At 42.6% G+C, this 24829-nt stretch overlaps 1 protein-coding gene and 1 long non-coding RNA gene across 3 annotated transcripts in view; one reads left to right on the top strand and one right to left on the bottom strand.

Annotated features, from left to right (window-relative positions):
• Positions 1-24829, bottom strand: part of myo1d (myosin 1D) — a 79771-nt gene that overhangs the window by 36982 nt on the left and 17960 nt on the right. For both annotated transcript variants that reach the window (XM_029839285.1, XM_029839281.1), the window contains exons 17-20: positions 22909-23132; positions 22323-22461; positions 22124-22228; positions 21918-22031 (exon numbers count right to left, since the gene is read on the bottom strand). In XM_029839285.1, coding sequence (XP_029695145.1) covers positions 21918-22031; positions 22124-22228; positions 22323-22461; positions 22909-23132 — 582 coding nt within the window. The remainder of the gene's footprint in view (positions 1-21917; positions 22032-22123; positions 22229-22322; positions 22462-22908; positions 23133-24829) is intronic.
• Positions 22422-24499, top strand: LOC115250523 (uncharacterized). Its single transcript, XR_003889090.1, has 3 exons — positions 22422-22545; positions 22661-23153; positions 23327-24499. It is a non-coding gene; the product is annotated as an uncharacterized lncRNA (long non-coding RNA).

Consider the following 24829-nt stretch of genomic DNA (forward strand, 5'->3'; position numbering starts at 1 on the left):
GAATTTCAAATGAAAGCTTAAAAAAATGGCTAGGCTAATTGTTTTTAAAAGTGACCAAAAATCCTACAATAAAAGTTAGCCAGGTTGACTTGAAAGTTTTTTTCAGAAAAGCTGCTGAAAATGGTATTTATGTATAATCAATACTGCAGAAAGTAAGACACAAAAAACAGAACTTGTACTAAACAGAAAAGGTTAATAAAATATATTGGGACCTGGTGAGGTTGTGCGTGTGTGTATTTTAGGTGATATTTTTGGAACTTGCCTCAACGTGTCCAGGTCAAATAAAAACATCACCCAGAGAATCTAAAGATTGTTACATATATCTTCCATGTGACAGTTGGGGACTAGACTACAGCCAGTTTGTAGAAGAATAAAAGCACAGTATGATGGCGTATACACAGTTTTAAGCATAGAATTGATGGCCTCTTATAGTGCCTATATCCAAAAACATGTTATTTGTAGTTTAATTGCTACTTTGTTATTGAGATCCAGATATTTATTCTATGATAGACACAAGTAATGCATAAAATTATTTATAAACAAGAGAATAAGGGCAATATATAAATAAAGCAGTTTTGTGACTTTGGAGTTATTATCACAGGTTTAACACACAAAGAGCAGATATGGATCAAAGCACAACACATTAATTGTGCTATAAGGCTTTGATCCATTAATATATTTTTGTTTAGGTAAGGGAAAAGTATTATATGTTCAATACCAATGCAATAAACGATATGCAATAACGAATAATGGAAAAATTAAGCAGCCTTGTTAACACCAGCTCCAGCCCCTGCCCCATTGAACTGGAGGGTCAGGTATTTACAGAATTAGAAGACACCCCAGTCTCCAACAGATACGTGGTCTTTACAGAGGACCATTTATCAGATAATATATATGACGAGGAAGTTGCAACTTCAGAAGATATTCAGACACAAGTAAAAGGGAGGATTGAGACCATTTCTGTAAACAAGGAGGATAATGAGTCAGGTTCCTACTCTCCTCATTCAGATGGAGGTTTAGGAGAAAAGAACGTTTCTTTAATTATGGATGAACAACTACCTTTAATCTCTTTTTGTTCAGATAGCGATAGTGATTTAGGATTGAATATCAGCCCTTCTGTAGCTGATGAAGAACCACAGGAACCTTCAGTGACTCATGAAAGTCAGGAAGACAAAAAGCCATTTTCAATCCCTCCTCAATCAGAAGGAAATAAGGTCATTTTTGTAGATGAGGAGGATGAAGAACCAGCTTCAATCTCTCCTAGCCCATCTCCATCACGCTCTTATGATTCAGATGGAGATCCAAAAGCAAGTGAGACCATTTCTGTAAACAAGGAGGATAATGAGTCAGGTTCCTACTCTCCGCATTCAGATGGAGGTTTAGGAGAAAAGAACGTTTCTTTAATTATGGATGAACAACTACCTTTAATCTCTTTTTGTTCAGATAGCGATAGAGATTTAGGATTGAATATCAGCCCTTCTGTAGCTGATGAAGAACCACAGGAACCTTCAGTGACTCATGAAAGTCAGGAAGACAAAGAACCAGCTTCAGTAGGTGAGGAGGACGAAGCCTCAGCTTTAGTCTCTCCTCGATCAGAAGGAAATAAGGTCATTTTTGTAAATGAGGAGGATGAAGAACCAGCTTCAATCTCTCCTAGCCCATCTCCATCACTCTCTTATGATTCAGATGGAGATCCAAAAGCAAGTGAGACCATTTCTGTAAACGAGGAGGATAATGAGTCAGGTTCCTACTCTCCTCATTCAGATGGAGATTTAGGAGATAAGACCGTTTCTTTAATTGAGGATGAAGAACCACCTTTAGTCTCTTTTTGTTCAGACAGAGATTTAGGATGGAATATCAGCCCCTCTGTAGCTGATGAGGAACCACGGGAATATCCAGCCTCTCCTAAACTGTCCTACTATTCAGAAAGAGATTGCACCATTTCTTCATGTGAAGACGAACCACAAGAAAAGATAGAGACGTTCAAACACAAGACATATGTCAAGCTGTTCATACATAAGATCATTTATCAAATTTATGCCAAAGCAAATATGAAACCTCCATGCAGTGATGACCTCATCGCGTACCTCAATGAATACATCTGGGAGAGAGTCAAAGATGAAGATATATGTATCACCGATGACTCATTTAAGAAGATGGACGATAAAATCCAAAAGATCCTGCGCAAAGAGTTAGGCAATCCAAACAAGGTTCTGTTCTTACTCAAGTACTCGGAGGAGCCAGTCGTTGCAGACTGCATGGTCACCATCTTGCGTAAACTCGTCAAGAGGCCATCTAAAAAGAGGAACATTTTCTCCAGGTTTTTCTCAAATAAGGCTCAGAAACTTTGGGAGTTTTTAACATGTTGTATCATCCCTGCTGATGATTGATTACTCGAAGAAATGGTTGCAGTAAGCAACCTGTCGGCAATTTACATGAGGCCACCTATTTAGGGACGAAGCGCCTGTCTACCAGCGTCGGAGAGTTTGGGTGTTTTCTCTGGTCTCCACGGCGCCCAATGGGAGTGGAGAGCGCGCGAGACTTGACCCCTCTGTTGGCTCCGCTCTGGAGCTCTTGGTGCACCCCAGAAGACTGGACGAGTTTTCCCCCACGGTCCAGGAGGACTACCAGTTTGTTTGTTAAAGAAAAACTAGTTTTTGGACTTTTTATCACTGCTTTTTGCCTGCTTTTGGGTCCTGTAAAAACCCCAGCCTTAACACATTTATGTTTTAATTTGATCATTATCTTATCAAAATGTCAAATAAAAATGCCATTTTTGAATTTCTGCACCTGTTTAGGGCTTTCATGTCATTACAAGACCTTTTTTTTAAACTATAGATGTTAATGTTGGAACACATCCCTCATTCATTCATAAACTAGCAGACTAGAGCGTCGCATTGCCATGGGAATTGTATTTTAACACTATCCATGTTCCCTAATTGGAAAGCAGGATAGTCACGTTGGCCATGTTGGTGGTGATGCTACACAAAGTTCATGCGGGAATTTTTTGCTATGTGAATGAGGTTTTCTTTTTTTTACAGTGACAACAGGTGCTCCAAGTGGTCCCGGCTCCACCATACTTTGAGGTTTTTTCCAAGCATGGATTTTCCCTCCTGTTTAGATAGTCAAAGGGATAGACCCTTCCCTTTCAAGTAACTCATTACAAAATATTTTAGTCAGGATATCACACCCTTGTGTGGCCTGCTGAAGTCACCACTATTCACAGCTGACCTTTGGTGACTTATATGAGACATCTACCTATATGTCACCACAGTCATCCTTCAGTTCTTATTCTCTTCACCTTTTCAAGAACACCTCCATAAGTCAAGCCAACTAGGTCTTGATAGGCAGCATGACTTTGTTTACAGGCAACAGTCAATTTGAGCCTGTAGTCATCAGGTACCCATGGAGTTCCTGATGTGATGCAGTGTTCTCCTCTCTTTCGCCTTCTCCTTCTCTCTCTCCTCTCTCTCTACCCAGCCGGCCATCAGCAGGAGGGTCCCCCTACATGAGCTTGGTCCTGCTCAAGGTTTCTTCCTGTTAAAGGGGAGTTTTTCCTTGCCATTGTTGCTTGTCTGGGGTTAGGCCCTGGGATTCTGGAAAGCGCCTTGAAACAATTTTGATTGTAAAAGACGCTATATAAATAAAGATTGATTGATTGAGTTCTAATTTCACTGGGTTCTCTATCTCAATATGTGCTTGGAACCCAAACAGGCAGGCAAAGTCTTCAGTGGTACAGCTTCTCCTTGCACAAAAACAAATTCCCAAGAGGCTTGTCTTGTCTGCCTGGGAATTGTCCATGACCGGAGGGCATTGATAAAGCTTTGTGCACATTGTGGCGTGGCCAGCTTTGGAGTTCAACCTTGGAGAGACAGGTAAAGTTTGTGGAGAGAGTGCTTGGAAGGGAAACAATAGAACAAATGGAAGCCCTCCTCTATGCCATGAAGGCTCATTCTGAACTTGGGACAACTATGCCTCCACAGCAGTTCATAATGTTTGTGGACAGAGCTGAGATAAAGATTAGCAACTCAAAATTAGAGACCAGTGGTGCTCAGACAGAAAAGGGTGGACTGCCCAGTGTCATTGTATAGGAGTGACTGCCCCAAGAGGAGGAGTCCAAGTATCTCAGAATCATAAGATTGACAGTTGGATTGGAGCAGCATATGCAGTACTGCCGACACCGAGTTGGTCCGCTGTGGAATAGAGAGCTGAGCCAGGAGGCATGGTTCTCTGTTGACCAGCAAATCTACATTCCAACCCCCTACCAATGGTCATAACATTTGGGTAATGATCGTAAGGACACGATTGAAAATACAAGATGTCAAATGATTTTCCTTCACAGCGTGACTGGGCTCTGCCTTACAGGTAGGGTGAGGTGGTCAGCCGTCCGTAGGGAGGCTCCTGGATACCTCAATGGGGCATGTCCGTGTTTGCGGCATGCCTATGTTGGAGACCCCGGGGCAGACCTAGGATACAGCGGAAAGATCGTATCCCTTGGATGGCCTGAGAACACCATGGAATTCCCATGAGGAGTGGAAGTAGCTGGGAAGAGGAGTGCTTGGCCTTGCCTGTTGAGGCTGCTACCCCAACTACCTGGATAAGCTGCCAGAAGTTGAAGAACAAGACCTTACCCAAACAAATATTGTGTCATAGTCTGTAGCAGGATTTTAGATGCCCGTTTTTACGATCAGAAGAAAAGGTTGCAGCATTTGATCATGGATTCATCAGAATTTCAAATGAAAGCTTAAAAAAATGGCTAGGCTAATTGTTTTTAAAAGTGACCAAAAATCCTACAATAAAAGTTAGCCAGGTTGACTTGAAAGTTTTTTTCAGAAAAGCTGCTGAAAATGGTATTTATGTATAATCAATACTGCAGAAAGTAAGACACAAAAAACAGAACTTGTACTAAACAGAAAAGGTTAATAAAATATATTGGGACCTGGTGAGGTTGTGCGTGTGTGTATTTTAGGTGATATTTTTGGAACTTGCCTCAACGTGTCCAGGTCAAATAAAAACATCACCCAGAGAATCTAAAGATTGTTACATATATCTTCCATGTGACAGTTGGGGACTAGACTACAGCCAGTTTGTAGAAGAATAAAAGCACAGTATGATGGCGTATACACAGTTTTAAGCATAGAATTGATGGCCTCTTATAGTGCCTATATCCAAAAACATGTTATTTGTAGTTTAATTGCTACTTTGTTATTGAGATCCAGATATTTATTCTATGATAGACACAAGTAATGCATAAAATTATTTATAAACAAGAGAATAAGGGCAATATATAAATAAAGCAGTTTTGTGACTTTGGAGTTATTATCACAGGTTTAACACACAAAGAGCAGATATGGATCAAAGCACAACACATTAATTGTGCTATAAGGCTTTGATCCATTAATATATTTTTGTTTAGGTAAGGGAAAAGTATTATATGTTCAATACCAATGCAATAAACTATATGCAATAACGAATAATGGAAAAATTAAGCAGCCTTGTTAACACCAGCTCCAGCCCCTGCCCCATTGAACTGGAGGGTCAGGTATTTACAGAATTAGAAGACACCCCAGTCTCCAACAGATACGTGGTCTTTACAGAGGACCATTTATCAGATAATATATATGACGAGGAAGTTGCAACTTCAGAAGATATTCAGACACAAGTAAAAGGGAGGATTGAGACCATTTCTGTAAACAAGGAGGATAATGAGTCAGGTTCCTACTCTCCTCATTCAGATGGAGGTTTAGGAGAAAAGAACGTTTCTTTAATTATGGATGAACAACTACCTTTAATCTCTTTTTGTTCAGATAGCGATAGTGATTTAGGATTGAATATCAGCCCTTCTGTAGCTGATGAAGAACCACAGGAACCTTCAGTGACTCATGAAAGTCAGGAAGACAAAAAGCCATTTTCAATCCCTCCTCAATCAGAAGGAAATAAGGTCATTTTTGTAGATGAGGAGGATGAAGAACCAGCTTCAATCTCTCCTAGCCCATCTCCATCACGCTCTTATGATTCAGATGGAGATCCAAAAGCAAGTGAGACCATTTCTGTAAACAAGGAGGATAATGAGTCAGGTTCCTACTCTCCTCATTCAGATGGAGGTTTAGGAGAAAAGAACGTTTCTTTAATTAAGGATGAACAACTACCTTTAATCTCTTTTTGTTCAGATAGCGATAGAGATTTAGGATTGAATATCAGCCCTTCTGTAGCTGATGAAGAACCACAGGAACCTTCAGTGACTCATGAAAGTCAGGAAGACAAAGAACCAGCTTCAGTAGGTGAGGAGGACGAAGCCTCAGCTTTAGTCTCTCCTCGATCAGAAGGAAATAAGGTCATTTTTGTAAATGAGGAGGATGAAGAACCAGCTTCAATCTCTCCTAGCCCATCTCCATCACTCTCTTATGATTCAGATGGAGATCCAAAAGCAAGTGAGACCATTTCTGTAAACGAGGAGGATAATGAGTCAGGTTCCTACTCTCCTCATTCAGATGGAGATTTAGGAGATAAGACCGTTTCTTTAATTGAGGATGAAGAACCACCTTTAGTCTCTTTTTGTTCAGACAGAGATTTAGGATGGAATATCAGCCCCTCTGTAGCTGATGAGGAACCACGGGAATATCCAGCCTCTCCTAAACTGTCCTACTATTCAGAAAGAGATTGCACCATTTCTTCATGTGAAGACGAACCACAAGAAAAGATAGAGACGTTCAAACACAAGACATATGTCAAGCTGTTCATACATAAGATCATTTATCAAATTTATGCCAAAGCAAATATGAAACCTCCATGCAGTGATGACCTCATCGCGTACCTCAATGAATACATCTGGGAGAGAGTCAAAGATGAAGATATATGTATCACCGATGACTCATTTAAGAAGATGGACGATAAAATCCAAAAGATCCTGCGCAAAGAGTTAGGCAATCCAAACAAGGTTCTGTTCTTACTCAAGTACTCGGAGGAGCCAGTCGTTGCAGACTGCATGGTCACCATCTTGCGTAAACTCGTCAAGAGGCCATCTAAAAAGAGGAACATTTTCTCCAGGTTTTTCTCAAATAAGGCTCAGAAACTTTGGGAGTTTTTAACATGTTGTATCATCCCTGCTGATGATTGATTACTCGAAGAAATGGTTGCAGTAAGCAACCTGTCGGCAATTTACATGAGGCCACCTATTTAGGGACGAAGCGCCTGTCTACCAGCGTCGGAGAGTTTGGGTGTTTTCTCTGGTCTCCACGGCGCCCAATGGGAGTGGAGAGCGCGCGAGACTTGACCCCTCTGTTGGCTCCGCTCTGGAGCTCTTGGTGCACCCCAGAAGACTGGACGAGTTTTCCCCCACGGTCCAGGAGGACTACCAGTTTGTTTGTTAAAGAAAAACTAGTTTTTGGACTTTTTATCACTGCTTTTTGCCTGCTTTTGGGTCCTGTAAAAACCCCAGCCTTAACACATTTATGTTTTAATTTGATCATTATCTTATCAAAATGTCAAATAAAAATGCCATTTTTGAATTTCTGCACCTGTTTAGGGCTTTCATGTCATTACAAGACCTTTTTTTTAAACTATAGATGTTAATGTTGGAACACATCCCTCATTCATTCATAAACTAGCAGACTAGAGCGTCGCATTGCCATGGGAATTGTATTTTAACACTATCCATGTTCCCTAATTGGAAAGCAGGATAGTCACGTTGGCCATGTTGGTGGTGATGCTACAAAAAAGTTCATGCGGGAATTTTTTGCTATGTGAATGAGGTTTTCTTTTTTTAACAGTGACAACAGTAAGTGGTCCCGGCTCCACCATACTTTGAGGTTTTTTCCAAGCATGGATTTTCCCTCCTGTTTAGATAGTCAAAGGGATAGACCCTTCCCTTTCAAGTAACTCATTACAAAATATTTTAGTCAGGATATCACACCCTTGTGTGGCCTGCTGAAGTCACCACTATTCACAGCTGACCTTTGGTGACTTATATGAGACATCTACCTATATGTCACCACAGTCATCCTTCAGTTCTTATTCTCTTCACCTTTTCAAGAACACCTCCATAAGTCAAGCCAACTAGGTCTTGATAGGCAGCATGACTTTGTTTACAGGCAACAGTCAATTTGAGCCTGTAGTCATCAGGTACCCATGGAGTTCCTGATGTGATGCAGTGTTCTCCTCTCTTTCGCCTTCTCCTTCTCTCTCTCCTCTCTCTCTACCCAGCCGGCCATCAGCAGGAGGGTCCCCCTACATGAGCTTGGTCCTGCTCAAGGTTTCTTCCTGTTAAAGGGGAGTTTTTCCTTGCCATTGTTGCTTGTCTGGGGTTAGGCCCTGGGATTCTGGAAAGCGCCTTGAAACAATTTTGATTGTAAAAGACGCTATATAAATAAAGATTGATTGATTGAGATTGATTGAGTTCTAATTTCACTGGGTTCTCTATCTCAATATGTGCTTGGAACCCAAACAGGCAGGCAAAGTCTTCAGTGGTACAGCTTCTCCTTGCACAAAAACAAATTCCCAAGAGGCTTGTCTTGTCTGCCTGGGAATTGTCCATGACCGGAGGGCATTGATAAAGCTTTGTGCACATTGTGGCCAGCTTTGGAGTTCAACCTTGGAGAGACAGGTAAAGTTTGTGGAGAGAGTGCTTGGAAGGGAAACAATAGAACAAATGGAAGCCCTCCTCTATGCCATGAAGGCTCATTCTGAACTTGGGACAACTATGCCTCCACAGCAGTTCATAATGTTTGTGGACAGAGCTGAGATAAAGATTAGCAACTCAAAATTAGAGACCGTGGTGCTCAGACAGAAAAGGGTGGACTGCCCAGTGTCATTGTATAGGAGTGACTGCCCCAAGAGGAGGAGTCCAAGTATCTCAGAATCATAAGATTGACAGTTGGATTGGAGCAGCATATGCAGTACTGCCGACACCGAGTTGGTCCGCTGTGGAATAGAGAGCTGAGCCAGGAGGCATGGTTCTCTGTTGACCAGCAAATCTACATTCCAACCCCCTACCAATGGTCATAACATTTGGGTAATGATCGTAAGGACACGATTGAAAATACAAGATGTCAAATGATTTTCCTTCACAGCGTGACTGGGCTCTGCCTTACAGGTAGGGTGAGGTGGTCAGCCGTCCGTAGGGAGGCTCCTGGATACCTCAATGGGGCATGTCCGTGTTTGCGGCATGCCTATGTTGGAGACCCCGGGGCAGACCTAGGATACAGCGGAAAGATCGTATCCCTTGGATGGCCTGAGAACACCATGGAATTCCCATGAGGAGTGGAAGTAGCTGGGAAGAGGAGTGCTTGGCCTTGCCTGTTGAGGCTGCTACCCCAACTACCTGGATAAGCTGCCAGAAGTTGAAGAACAAGACCTTACCCAAACAAATATTGTGTCATAGTCTGTAGCAGGATTTTAGATGCCCGTTTTTACGATCAGAAGAAAAGGTTGCAGCATTTGATCATGGATTCATCAGAATTTCAAATGAAAGCTTAAAAAAATGGCTAGGCTAATTGTTTTTAAAAGTGACCAAAAATCCTACAATAAAAGTTAGCCAGGTTGACTTGAAAGTTTTTTTCAGAAAAGCTGCTGAAAATGGTATTTATGTATAATCAATACTGCAGAAAGTAAGACACAAAAAACAGAACTTGTACTAAACAGAAAAGGTTAATAAAATATATTGGGACCTGGTGAGGTTGTGCGTGTGTGTATTTTAGGTGATATTTTTGGAACTTGCCTCAACGTGTCCAGGTCAAATAAAAACATCACCCAGAGAATCTAAAGATTGTTACATATATCTTCCATGTGACAGTTGGGGACTAGACTACAGCCAGTTTGTAGAAGAATAAAAGCACAGTATGATGGCGTATACACAGTTTTAAGCATAGAATTGATGGCCTCTTATAGTGCCTATATCCAAAAACATGTTATTTGTAGTTTAATTGCTACTTTGTTATTGAGATCCAGATATTTATTCTATGATAGACACAAGTAATGCATAAAATTATTTATAAACAAGAGAATAAGGGCAATATATAAATAAAGCAGTTTTGTGACTTTGGAGTTATTATCACAGGTTTAACACACAAAGAGCAGATATGGATCAAAGCACAACACATTAATTGTGCTATAAGGCTTTGATCCATTAATATATTTTTGTTTAGGTAAGGGAAAAGTATTATATGTTCAATACCAATGCAATAAACGATATGCAATAACGAATAATGGAAAAATTAAGCAGCCTTGTTAACACCAGCTCCAGCCCCTGCCCCATTGAACTGGAGGGTCAGGTATTTACAGAATTAGAAGACACCCCAGTCTCCAACAGATACGTGGTCTTTACAGAGGACCATTTATCAGATAATATATATGACGAGGAAGTTGCAACTTCAGAAGATATTCAGACACAAGTAAAAGGGAGGATTGAGACCATTTCTGTAAACAAGGAGGATAATGAGTCAGGTTCCTACTCTCCTCATTCAGATGGAGGTTTAGGAGAAAAGAACGTTTCTTTAATTATGGATGAACAACTACCTTTAATCTCTTTTTGTTCAGATAGCGATAGTGATTTAGGATTGAATATCAGCCCTTCTGTAGCTGATGAAGAACCACAGGAACCTTCAGTGACTCATGAAAGTCAGGAAGACAAAAAGCCATTTTCAATCCCTCCTCAATCAGAAGGAAATAAGGTCATTTTTGTAGATGAGGAGGATGAAGAACCAGCTTCAATCTCTCCTAGCCCATCTCCATCACGCTCTTATGATTCAGATGGAGATCCAAAAGCAAGTGAGACCATTTCTGTAAACAAGGAGGATAATGAGTCAGGTTCCTACTCTCCTCATTCAGATGGAGGTTTAGGAGAAAAGAACGTTTCTTTAATTAAGGATGAACAACTACCTTTAATCTCTTTTTGTTCAGATAGCGATAGAGATTTAGGATTGAATATCAGCCCTTCTGTAGCTGATGAAGAACCACAGGAACCTTCAGTGACTCATGAAAGTCAGGAAGACAAAGAACCAGCTTCAGTAGGTGAGGAGGACGAAGCCTCAGCTTTAGTCTCTCCTCGATCAGAAGGAAATAAGGTCATTTTTGTAAATGAGGAGGATGAAGAACCAGCTTCAATCTCTCCTAGCCCATCTCCATCACTCTCTTATGATTCAGATGGAGATCCAAAAGCAAGTGAGACCATTTCTGTAAACGAGGAGGATAATGAGTCAGGTTCCTACTCTCCTCATTCAGATGGAGATTTAGGAGATAAGACCGTTTCTTTAATTGAGGATGAAGAACCACCTTTAGTCTCTTTTTGTTCAGACAGAGATTTAGGATGGAATATCAGCCCCTCTGTAGCTGATGAGGAACCACGGGAATATCCAGCCTCTCCTAAACTGTCCTACTATTCAGAAAGAGATTGCACCATTTCTTCATGTGAAGACGAACCACAAGAAAAGATAGAGACGTTCAAACACAAGACATATGTCAAGCTGTTCATACATAAGATCATTTATCAAATTTATGCCAAAGCAAATATGAAACCTCCATGCAGTGATGACCTCATCGCGTACCTCAATGAATACATCTGGGAGAGAGTCAAAGATGAAGATATATGTATCACCGATGACTCATTTAAGAAGATGGACGATAAAATCCAAAAGATCCTGCGCAAAGAGTTAGGCAATCCAAACAAGGTTCTGTTCTTACTCAAGTACTCGGAGGAGCCAGTCGTTGCAGACTGCATGGTCACCATCTTGCGTAAACTCGTCAAGAGGCCATCTAAAAAGAGGAACATTTTCTCCAGGTTTTTCTCAAATAAGGCTCAGAAACTTTGGGAGTTTTTAACATGTTGTATCATCCCTGCTGATGATTGATTACTCGAAGAAATGGTTGCAGTAAGCAACCTGTCGGCAATTTACATGAGGCCACCTATTTAGGGACGAAGCGCCTGTCTACCAGCGTCGGAGAGTTTGGGTGTTTTCTCTGGTCTCCACGGCGCCCAATGGGAGTGGAGAGCGCGCGAGACTTGACCCCTCTGTTGGCTCCGCTCTGGAGCTCTTGGTGCACCCCAGAAGACTGGACGAGTTTTCCCCCACGGTCCAGGAGGACTACCAGTTTGTTTGTTAAAGAAAAACTAGTTTTTGGACTTTTTATCACTGCTTTTTGCCTGCTTTTGGGTCCTGTAAAAACCCCAGCCTTAACACATTTATGTTTTAATTTGATCATTATCTTATCAAAATGTCAAATAAAAATGCCATTTTTGAATTTCTGCACCTGTTTAGGGCTTTCATGTCATTACAAGACCTTTTTTTTAAACTATAGATGTTAATGTTGGAACACATCCCTCATTCATTCATAAACTAGCAGACTAGAGCGTCGCATTGCCATGGGAATTGTATTTTAACACTATCCATGTTCCCTAATTGGAAAGCAGGATAGTCACGTTGGCCATGTTGGTGGTGATGCTACAAAAAAGTTCATGCGGGAATTTTTTGCTATGTGAATGAGGTTTTCTTTTTTTTACAGTGACAACAGGTGCTCCAAGTGGTCCCGGCTCCACCATACTTTGAGGTTTTTTCCAAGCATGGATTTTCCCTCCTGTTTAGATAGTCAAAGGGATAGACCCTTCCCTTTCAAGTAACTCATTACAAAATATTTTAGTCAGGATATCACACCCTTGTGTGGCCTGCTGAAGTCACCACTATTCACAGCTGACCTTTGGTGACTTATATGAGACATCTACCTATATGTCACCACAGTCATCCTTCAGTTCTTATTCTCTTCACCTTTTCAAGAACACCTCCATAAGTCAAGCCAACTAGGTCTTGATAGGCAGCATGACTTTGTTTACAGGCAACAGTCAATTTGAGCCTGTAGTCATCAGGTACCCATGGAGTTCCTGATGTGATGCAGTGTTCTCCTCTCTTTCGCCCTCTCCTTCTCTCTCTCCTCTCTCTCTACCCAGCCGGCCATCAGCAGGAGGGTCCCCCTACATGAGCTTGGTCCTGCTCAAGGTTTCTTCCTGTTAAAGGGGAGTTTTTCCTTGCCATTGTTGCTTGTCTGGGGTTAGGCCCTGGGATTCTGGAAAGCGCCTTGAAACAATTTTGATTGTAAAAGACGCTATATAAATAAAGATTGATTGATTGAGATTGATTGAGTTCTAATTTCACTGGGTTCTCTATCTCAATATGTGCTTGGAACCCAAACAGGCAGGCAAAGTCTTCAGTGGTACAGCTTCTCCTTGCACAAAAACAAATTCCCAAGAGGCTTGTCTTGTCTGCCTGGGAATTGTCCATGACCGGAGGGCATTGATAAAGCTTTGTGCACATTGTGGCCAGCTTTGGAGTTCAACCTTGGAGAGACAGGTAAAGTTTGTGGAGAGAGTGCTTGGAAGGGAAACAATAGAACAAATGGAAGCCCTCCTCTATGCCATGAAGGCTCATTCTGAACTTGGGACAACTATGCCTCCACAGCAGTTCATAATGTTTGTGGACAGAGCTGAGATAAAGATTAGCAACTCAAAATTAGAGACCATGGTGCTCAGACAGAAAAGGGTGGACTGCCCAGTGTCATTGTATAGGAGTGACTGCCCCAAGAGGAGGAGTCCAAGTATCTCAGAATCATAAGATTGACAGTTGGATTGGAGCAGCATATGCAGTACTGCCGACACCGAGTTGGTCCGCTGTGGAATAGAGAGCTGAGCCAGGAGGCATGGTTCTCTGTTGACCAGCAAATCTACATTCCAACCCCCTACCAATGGTCATAACATTTGGGTAATGATCGTAAGGACACGATTGAAAATACAAGATGTCAAATGATTTTCCTTCACAGCGTGACTGGGCTCTGCCTTACAGGTAGGGTGAGGTGGTCAGCCGTCCGTAGGGAGGCTCCTGGATACCTCAATGGGGCATGTCCGTGTTTGCGGCATGCCTATGTTGGAGACCCCGGGGCAGACCTAGGATACAGCGGAAAGATCGTATCCCTTGGATGGCCTGAGAACACCATGGAATTCCCATGAGGAGTGGAAGTAGCTGGGAAGAGGAGTGCTTGGCCTTGCCTGTTGAGGCTGCTACCCCAACTACCTGGATAAGCTGCCAGAAGTTGAAGAACAAGACCTTACCCAAACAAATATTGTGTCATAGTCTGTAGCAGGATTTTAGATGCCCGTTTTTACGATCAGAAGAAAAGGTTGCAGCATTTGATCATGGATTCATCAGAATTTCAAATGAAAGCTTAAAAAAATGGCTAGGCTAATTGTTTTTAAAAGTGACCAAAAATCCTACAATAAAAGTTAGCCAGATTGACTTGAAAGTTTTTTTCAGAAAAGCTGCTGAAAATGGTATTTATGTATAATCAATACTGCAGAAAGTAAGACACAAAAAACAGAACTTGTACTAAACAGAAAAGGTTAATAAAATATATTGGGACCTGGTGAGGTTGTGCGTGTGTGTATTTTAGGTGATATTTTTGGAACTTGCCTCAACGTGTCCAGGTCAAATAAAAACATCACCCAGAGAATCTAAAGATTGTTACATATATCTTCCATGTGACAGTTGGGGACTAGACTACAGCCAGTTTGTAGAAGAATAAAAGCACAGTATGATGGCGTATACACAGTTTTAAGCATAGAATTGATGGCCTCTTATAGTGCCTATATCCAAAAACATGTTATTTGTAGTTTAATTGCTACTTTGTTATTGAGATCCAGATATTTATTCTATGATAGACACAAGTAATGCATAAAATTATTTATAAACAAGAGAATAAGGGCAATATATAAATAAAGCAGTTTTGTGACTTTGGAGTTATTATCACAGGTTTAACACACAAATAGCAGATATGGATCAAAGCACAACACATTAATTGTGCTATAAGGCTTTGATCCATTAATATATTTTTGTTTAGGTAAGGGAAAAGTATTATATGTTCAATACCAATGCAATAAACTATATGCAATAACGAATAATGGAAAAATTAAGCAGCCTTGTTAACACCAGCTCCAGCCCCTGCCCCATTGAACTGGAGGGTCAGGTATTTACAGAATTAGAAGACACCCCAGTCTCCAACAGATACGTGGTCTTTACAGAGGGCCATTTATCAGATAATATATATGACGAGGAAGTTGCAACTTCAGAAGATATTCAGACACAAGTAAAAGGGAGGATTGAGACCATTTCTGTAAACAAGGAGGATAATGAGTCAGGTTCCTACTCTCCTCATTCAGATGGAGGTTTAGGAGAAAAGAACGTTTCTTTAATTATGGATGAACAACTACCTTTAATCTCTTTTTGTTCAGATAGCGATAGTGATTTAGGATTGAATATCAGCCCTTCTGTAGCTGATGAAGAACCACAGGAACCTTCAGTGACTCATGAAAGTCAGGAAGACAAAAAGCCATTTTCAATCCCTCCTCAATCAGAAGGAAATAAGGTCATTTTTGTAGATGAGGAGGATGAAGAACCAGCTTCAATCTCTCCTAGCCCATCTCCATCAAGCCCTTATGATTCAGATGGAGATCCAAAAGCAAGTGAGACCATTTCTGTAAACAAGGAGGATAATGAGTCAGGTTCCTACTCTCCTCATTCAGATGGAGGTTTAGGAGAAAAGACCGTTTCTTTAATTGAGGATGAACAACTACCTTTAGTCTCTTTTTGTTCAGATAGCGATAGAGATTTAGAATTGAATATCAGCCCTTCTGTAGCTGATGAAGAACCACAGGAACCTTCAGTGACTCATGAAAGTCAGGAAGACAAAGAACCAGCTTCAGTAGGTGAGGAGGACGAAGACTCAGCTTTAGTCTCTCCTCGATCAGAAGGAAATAAGGTCATTTTTGTAGATGAGGAGGACGAAGAACCAGCTTCAATCTCTCCTAGCCCATCTCCATCACTCTCTTATGATTCAGATGGAGATCCAAAAGCAAGTGAGACCATTTCTGAAAACGAGGAGGATAATGAGTCAGGTTCCTACTCTCCTCATTCAGATGGAGATTTAGGAGATAAGACCGTTTCTTTAATTGAGGATGAAGAACCACCTTTAGTCTCTTTTTGTTCAGATAGAGATTTAGGATGGAATATCAGCCCCTCTGTAGCTGATGAGGAACCACGGGAATATCCAGCCTCTCCTAAACTGTCCTACTATTCAGAAAGAGATTGCACCATTTCTTCATGTGAAGACGAACCACAAGAAAAGATAGAGACGTTCAAACACAAGACATATGTCAAGCTGTTCATACATAAGATCATTTATCAAATTTATGCCAAAGCAAATATGAAACCTCCATGCAGTGATGACCTCATCGCGTACCTCAATGAATATATCTGGGAGAGAGTCAAAGATGAAGATATATGTATCACCGATGACTCATTTAAGAAGATGGACGATAAAATCCAAAAGATCCTGCGCAAAGAGTTAGGCAATCCAAACAAGGTTCTGTTCTTACTCAAGTACTCGGAGGAGCCAGTCGTTGCAGACTGCATGGTCACCATCTTGCGTAAACTCGTCAAGAGGCCATCTAAAAAGAGGAACATTTTCTCCAGGTTTTTCTCAAATAAGGCTCAGAAACTTTGGGAGTTTTTAACATGTTGTATCATCCCTGCTGATGATTGATTACTCGAAGAAATGGTTGCAGTAAGCAACCTGTCGGCAATTTACATGAGGCCACCTATTTAGGGACGAAGCGCCTGTCTACCAGCGTCGGAGAGTTTGGGTGTTTTCTCTGGTCTCCACGGCGCCCAATGGGAGTGGAGAGCGCGCGAGACTTGACCCCTCTGTTGGCTCCGCTCTGGAGCTCTTGGTGCACCCCAGAAGACTGGACGAGTTTTCCCCCACGGTCCAGGAGGACTACCAGTTTGTTTGTTAAAGAAAAACTAGTTTTTGGACTTTTTATCACTGCTTTTTGCCTGCTTTTGGGTCCTGTAAAAACCCCAGCCTTAACACATTTATGTTTTAATTTGATCATTATCTTATCAAAATGTCAAATAAAAATGCCATTTTTGAATTTCTGCACCTGTTTAGGGCTTTCATGTCATTACAAGACCTTTTTTTTAAACTATAGATGTTAATGTTGGAACACATCCCTCATTCATTCATAAACTAGCAGACTAGAGCGTCGCATTGCCATGGGAATTGTATTTTAGCACTATCCATGTTCCCTAATTGGAAAGCAGGATAGTCACGTTGGCCATGTTGGTGGTGATGCTACAAAAAAGTTCATGCAGGAATTTTTTGCTATGTGAATGAGGTTTTCTTTTTTTTTACAGTGACAACAGTAAGTGGTCCCGGCTCCACCATACTTTGAGGTTTTTTCCAAGCATGGATTTTCCCTCCTGTTTAGATAGTCAAAGGGATAGACCCTTCACTTTCAAGTAACTCATTACAAAATATTTTAGTCAGGATATCACACCCTTGTGTGGCCTGCTGAAGTCACCACTATTCACAGCTGACCTTTGGTGACTTATATGAGACATCTACCTATATGTCACCACAGTCATCCTTCAGTTCTTATTCTCTTCACCTTTTCAAGAACACCTCCATAAGTCAAGCCAACTAGGTCTTGATAGGCAGCATGACTTTGTTTACAGGCAACAGTCAATTTGAGCCTGTAGTCATCAGGTACCCATGGAGTTCCTGATGTGATGCAGTGTTCTCCTCTCTTTCGCCCTCTCCTTCTCTCTCTCCTCTCTCTCTACCCAGCCGGCCATCAGCAGGAGGGTCCCCCTACATGAGCTTGGTCCTGCTCAAGGTTTCTTCCTGTTAAAGGGGAGTTTTTCCTTGCCATTGTTGCTTGTCTGGGGTTAGGCCCTGGGATTCTGGAAAGCGCCTTGAAACAATTTTGATTGTAAAAGACGCTATATAAATAAAGATTGATTGATTGAGATTGATTGAGTTCTAATTTCACTGGGTTCTCTATCTCAATATGTGCTTGGAACCCAAACAGGCAGGCAAAGTCTTCAGTGGTACAGCTTCTCCTTGCACAAAAACAAATTCCCAAGAGGCTTGTCTTGTCTGCCTGGGAATTGTCCATGACCGGAGGGCATTGATAAAGCTTTGTGCACATTGTGGCCAGCTTTGGAGTTCAACCTTGGAGAGACAGGTAAAGTTTGTGGAGAGAGTGCTTGGAAGGGAAACAATAGAACAAATGGAAGCCCTCCTCTATGCCATGAAGGCTCATTCTGAACTTGGGACAACTATGCCTCCACAGCAGTTCATAATGTTTGTGGACAGAGCTGAGATAAAGATTAGCAACTCAAAATTAGAGACCATGGTGCTCAGACAGAAAAGGGTGGACTGCCCAGTGTCATTGTATAGGAGTGACTGCCCCAAGAGGAGGAGTCCAAGTATCTCAGAATCATAAGATTGACAGTTGGATTGGAGCAGCATATGCAGTACTGCCGACACCGAGTTGGTCCGCTGTGGAATAGAGAGCTGAGCCAGGAGGCATGGTTCTCTGTTGACCAGCAAATCTACATTCCAACCCCCTACCAATGGTCATAACATTTGGGTAATGATCGTAAGGACACGATTGAAAATACAAGATGTCAAATGATTTTCCTTCACAGCGTGACTGGGCTCTGCCTTACAGGTAGGGTGAGGTGGTCAGCCGTCCGTAGGGAGGCTCCTGGATACCTCAATGGGGCATGTCCGTGTTTGCGGCATGCCTATGTTGGAGACCCCGGGGCAGACCTAGGATACAGCGGAAAGATCGTATCCCTTGGATGGCCTGAGAACACCATGGAATTCCCATGAGGAGTGGAAGTAGCTGGGAAGAGGAGTGCTTGGCCTTGCCTGTTGAGGCTGCTACCCCAACTACCTGGATAAGCTGCCAGAAGTTGAAGAACAAGACCTTACCCAAACAAATATTGTGTCATAGTCTGTAGCAGGATTTTAGATGCCCGTTTTTACGATCAGAAGAAAAGGTTGCAGCATTTGATCATGGATTCACCAGAATTTCAAATGAAAGCTTAAAAAAATGGCTAGGCTAATTGTTTTTAAAAGTGACCAAAAATCCTACAATAAAAGTTAGCCAGATTGACTTGAAAGTTTTTTTCAGAAAAGCTGCTGAAAATGGTATTTATGTATAATCAATACTGCAGAAAGTAAGACACAAAAAACAGAACTTGTACTAAACAGAAAAGGTTAATAAAATATATTGGGACCTGGTGAGGTTGTGCGTGTGTGTATTTTAGGTGATATTTTTGGAACTTGCCTCAATGTGTCCAGGTCAAATAAAAACATCACCCAGAGAATCTAAAGATTGTTACATATATCTTCCATGTGACAGTTGGGGACTAGACTACAGCCAGTTTGTAGAAGAATAAAAGCACAGTATGATGGCGTATACACAGTTTTAAGCATAGAATTGATGGCCTCTTATAGTGCCTATATCCAAAAACATGTTATTTGTAGTTTAATTGCTACTTTGTTATTGAGATCCAGATATTTATTCTATGATAGACACAAGTAATGCATAAAATTATTTATAAACAAGAGAATAAGGGCAATATATAAATAAAGCAGTTTTGTGACTTTGGAGTTATTATCACAGGTTTAACACACAAATAGCAGATATGGATCAAAGCACAACACATTAATTGTGCTATAAGGCTTTGATCCATTAATATATTTTTGTTTAGGTAAGGGAAAAGTATTATATGTTCAATACCAATGCAATAAACTATATGCAATAACGAATAATGGAAAAATTAAGCAGCCTTGTTAACACCAGCTCCAGCCCCTGCCCCATTGAACTGGAGGGTCAGGTATTTACAGAATTAGAAGACACCCCAGTCTCCAACAGATACGTGGTCTTTACAGAGGACCATTTATCAGATAATATATATGACGAGGAAGTTGCAACTTCAGAAGATATTCAGACACAAGTAAAAGGGAGGATTGAGACCATTTCTGTAAACAAGGAGGATAATGAGTCAGGTTCCTACTCTCCTCATTCAGATGGAGGTTTAGGAGAAAAGAACGTTTCTTTAATTATGGATGAACAACTACCTTTAATCTCTTTTTGTTCAGATAGCGATAGTGATTTAGGATTGAATATCAGCCCTTCTGTAGCTGATGAAGAACCACAGGAACCTTCAGTGACTCATGAAAGTCAGGAAGACAAAAAGCCATTTTCAATCCCTCCTCAATCAGAAGGAAATAAGGTCATTTTTGTAGATGAGGAGGATGAAGAACCAGCTTCAATCTCTCCTAGCCCATCTCCATCAAGCCCTTATGATTCAGATGGAGATCCAAAAGCAAGTGAGACCATTTCTGTAAACAAGGAGGATAATGAGTCAGGTTCCTACTCTCCTCATTCAGATGGAGGTTTAGGAGAAAAGACCGTTTCTTTAATTGAGGATGAACAACTACCTTTAATCTCTTTTTGTTCAGATAGCGATAGAGATTTAGAATTGAATATCAGCCCTTCTGTAGCTGATGAAGAACCACAGGAACCTTCAGTGACTCATGAAAGTCAGGAAGACAAAGAACCAGCTTCAGTAGGTGAGGAGGACGAAGACTCAGCTTTAGTCTCTCCTCGATCAGAAGGAAATAAGGTCATTTTTGTAGATGAGGAGGACGAAGAACCAGCTTCAATCTCTCCTAGCCCATCTCCATCACTCTCTTATGATTCAGATGGAGATCCAAAAGCAAGTGAGACCATTTCTGAAAACGAGGAGGATAATGAGTCAGGTTCCTACTCTCCTCATTCAGATGGAGATTTAGGAGATAAGACCGTTTCTTTAATTGAGGATGAAGAACCACCTTTAGTCTCTTTTTGTTCAGATAGAGATTTAGGATGGAATATCAGCCCCTCTGTAGCTGATGAGGAACCACGGGAATATCCAGCCTCTCCTAAACTGTCCTACTATTCAGAAAGAGATTGCACCATTTCTTCATGTGAAGACGAACTACAAGAAAAGATAGAGACGTTCAAACACAAGACATATGTCAAGCTGTTCATACATAAGATCATTTATCAAATTTATGCCAAAGCAAATATGAAACCTCCATGCAGTGATGACCTCATCGCGTACCTCAATGAATACATCTGGGAGAGAGTCAAAGATGAAGATATATGTATCACCGATGACTCATTTAAGAAGATGGACGACAAAATCCAAAAGATCCTGCGCAAAGAGTTAGGCAATCCAAACAAGGTTCTGTTCTTACTCAAGTACTCGGAGGAGCCAGTCGTTGCAGACTGCATGGTCACCATCTTGCGTAAACTCGTCAAGAGGCCATCTAAAAAGAGGAACATTTTCTCCAGGTTTTTCTCAAATAAGGCTCAGAAACTTTGGGAGTTTTTAACATGTTGTATCATCCCTGCTGATGATTGATTACTAGAAGAAATGGTTGCGGTAAGCAACCTGTCGGCAATTTACATCAGGCCACCTATTTAGGGACGAAGTGCCTGTCTACCAGCGTCGGAGAGTTTGGGTGTTTTCTCTGGTCTCCACGGCGCCCAATGGGAGTGGAGAGCGCACAAGACTTGAAGCTATAGCCATAAAATTTCATTTTTCTGTTTTGTGTATGTGTTCCTACTTACATGTACATTTCGTGTACATCAACAGTTGCTACCTGAGTATTGTTCCAATTCAAGTACCCTAACCGCCCATTTTATCAAGTACGCGTCAGACCTGATTTGTGTGGACTTGGGACAGCTATGTATCCCACAATGCCTTTCACCACGACCATCAAGAGCCGCAGCAGCGGCAGAAAGTACGATTCACTTTATCAAGTGTAATTCTGCTAAAATCGTTTTCACTATCACTCATATTGATCAGCTGCACCTCGATATTGGATTCATGGATTTGGCGATAGAAGGACTGCTCCTTCTGCTCCTCCTGCTGCTGCATTATAAACTGCTTTGAGACTTGTGTCTAATGGGATGTCTTTGGTTTACCAGCCTGTGTTTGCAAATAAAAACCAGTAAAACAGATGAAGTGTCCTACATTGTAAAGGGGGAGGGTCTTCATGGGCTTGTACTGCTTCAGGGGGTCCATTTTGTACAGGTGACGGTCAGTGATGAGCACAGCTCGGTCCTCCGCCCTATGGAAACGGTTGATCTGACAAACACAAAGCTCGACTTTAGGCACTTCATCCAAAACCCTAGCAACGCCGGCTGCGTGCCAGATGGATGATTTCTAAGTCTTCTCACCTTGCGGACATTGCAGGAGAACAGAACCCGCATGAATTTGTCTTTCCGCTGCAGCTCACTGGTAATTAGCGCAAACGATGCAGCCGTGTCGGGGCTGTCGCGCTTCTGCTGACACAAGAGTTAAGTCTATGTCACCGACTCTTGCATGCAACACTTGACAAACAGACAAACAATGAGCTCCACCATCTCTCACACCTACCAGGTAGTTTCCTTCCCAAGTCCTCTGGAGACCCATGTCGGCTCTCTGGCCCTTCAGGGCTTCCAGACTGGCGACCTTTGCCCTCACCTGCAGGGTCTCCTCTGGAGTCAGGCCTTTGATTAGCGTCCAAGCCCACCACCTGGGGGAAGATGCGTTCAAAGACACAGAAAGAGGGGAAGAAAAAAACGGTTAGAAGAAAAATCGACTTTTCTTCGTCTGCAGAGTGAGTTCAGCCGGGATCGCGGCAGCCCTCAGCTGCGCCGCGCTGACCTTTCCCTCACACATGCCGACAGCCAACATGATGTTTCAGGAAAGCTTTTCTCTCTTTCTGCCTTCAGCTTCAAAGGAGGAGGAGCAACGGGAACAGACATTGGGATGAAAGGCAGAGATGAGTCTTTGACGGCGGAAGGAAAATCAATACGCAGCGCGATCCCGAGGCAAAAGGAAACACGCGTGAGCCGCTCCGAACAGACTCGTCCGGATAGAAAATAACACCGGAGAATGTGCGATTTCCCCCTTTCCGACAGATCCGCTCTTGGAATTTCAAATGCTGAAATAAAGCCTGACAAGGTTTTCGACCGGGTACCTGCTGTAGATGCTTCGGAGCGCCTCTTCGAACTTGCGCAGGACTTTAGGGGGTGTGGGCCACTTCACCTGCCTGCCGTAGTCCTTCATGGAGCGCACGTTTCTGAAGCGCCTGTTGACCTCGCGGATGTAGGACTTGACCTTATAGCATCTGTAGGCCCGCAGGATGACGAGTGCTGCCCTCATCCGCCTGTAACGCATTCTGGCTAACGTGCCTCGCCACACCTGCAGACACAGCACGCCAAGGTAGACGTTCACATATCTGGATTTAAAAAGACAATCACGTGTTTATGATACGGCTTTGAAACAAGCGACTCTCTGTAGCCGATGTGAAATCTTCCTCACCCCTCCGCCACAGAGTCCCCCCCCCTCCGTGTGTGCTCAGGCGTTACACTGACTAACTTCATCACTGATCTCAGTTAAGATGCCGCACTACATGGAGGCCACATGGTACGTGGGTCTTTGCCAGATCGTCAACGGTTTGAGCTACAAAGCGCTAATTAAATCAGGAATCTGCGAAGCTGCAGGAGACAAAAACCAGAAAGAAACATCTTGCGGCCTGATGGTAAGTGTCTGCCCCCTCTTCTGAGCCTCATTACAGCGTGTGACAGGTGGAAAGTGGCGAGAACTAAGAGTGATGACGAGTCCAACCACCATCCAAACACCATAAACACCATTCCCCCCTCCCCCGGTGATGACGCCAGCAAGCTGATGAAGACGACACTCGAGGGAAGGCAGATAAATCAGGCCAATAACAAGGGCCCCGACTGCCTGCCCCCTCACTCTGCTGGCCAATAAAGACATCTGATCATTCTTTAAGAGACTCTGCCATCATGGGGGGGTTGGGGGGGTGCCCACATCCTGCTCTGGGGGCCGGGATTTACGATCTGATCAAAGCCAGCCTGGGGATCTGGGACAGATTGGCTTTTTATTTGTGGGCGTGGTGGTGCATGCTGGTTAAATACACCAGGCGTGACGCACAGAGGCAACTGATGGGCCTTCAGGACAAGCAGGGGAGGGGGTCGCTACGCTCCGCTATTTGATATAGTCGACGTTCATCGGGAGATGAGAGAATCGTGACACCGCCGCGATGGAAAGATCTGAGGCTGCAGCTCTGATGAAACAGCCGTTTAACAAGCTGCGGCGTTAGCAAGTTTAAAAGAACCGTACGGGAACTTTCACATTGTTTCATCATCGGAACAAACGGCTGGAATAATTTCAGACGCGGAAAGAGGGACAGGACCGTCGGCTCACCTGACACTTCCCACGTCCTCTGGGGGTTTCCGGCGACAGGCTCGATGCTCTCGGAGGGAGGCAGAATCGAGAGAGCGTGGCACAATTTAGAGTGGTGGGAATGTTCTTTGGCCGCAGGCTGTCACAGGGAGACGCCAGGCCAGGGGAAGGGGCAGGCGGCCATTATCATAAGTCAATAGCGTGCTCTAGCAAGCAGCGCTCTCCCACCTCTAAGCCACGACGATTCTCCTCAGGTCACGCTAACGTTTTAATCTCTGCGCTAACGTAGCATGCGTAAACTGCACAGGCGGATCCAGAACAGCACAATCTAATTAAAAAGGGTGCTATTGGAGGGTAAATTGAACGGCTTTGAATGGTTCATCCATCAACTACATGGGACAGGAGGGAATAGATTGGTAGAGTATTGCTGGTTGTCAGCAGTTCCAGCTCTGAAGGACACGGCTTCAGTAAAACAGCACCAATCCAGCTAAAAATAAAAAGAAGAGATGGGAACAGAAATACAGCATTGTTGAGTCTGGTCCCGTTCAAGGTTTCTTCCTGTTCAAGGGAGGTCTTGTTTTTCTTTCTTCATTTTTATAGAAAACTGAGATAAATTGACCTATAGGGCAGATAAACTTTGGACGGTTTCCATGGAAACAGATTTGATTTTCGCCCGGTTTTGTAAAGGG

Source organism: Takifugu rubripes, chromosome 1, assembly GCF_901000725.2.
Source record: "Takifugu rubripes chromosome 1, fTakRub1.2, whole genome shotgun sequence".
Classification (NCBI taxonomy): domain Eukaryota; kingdom Metazoa; phylum Chordata; class Actinopteri; order Tetraodontiformes; family Tetraodontidae; genus Takifugu; species Takifugu rubripes.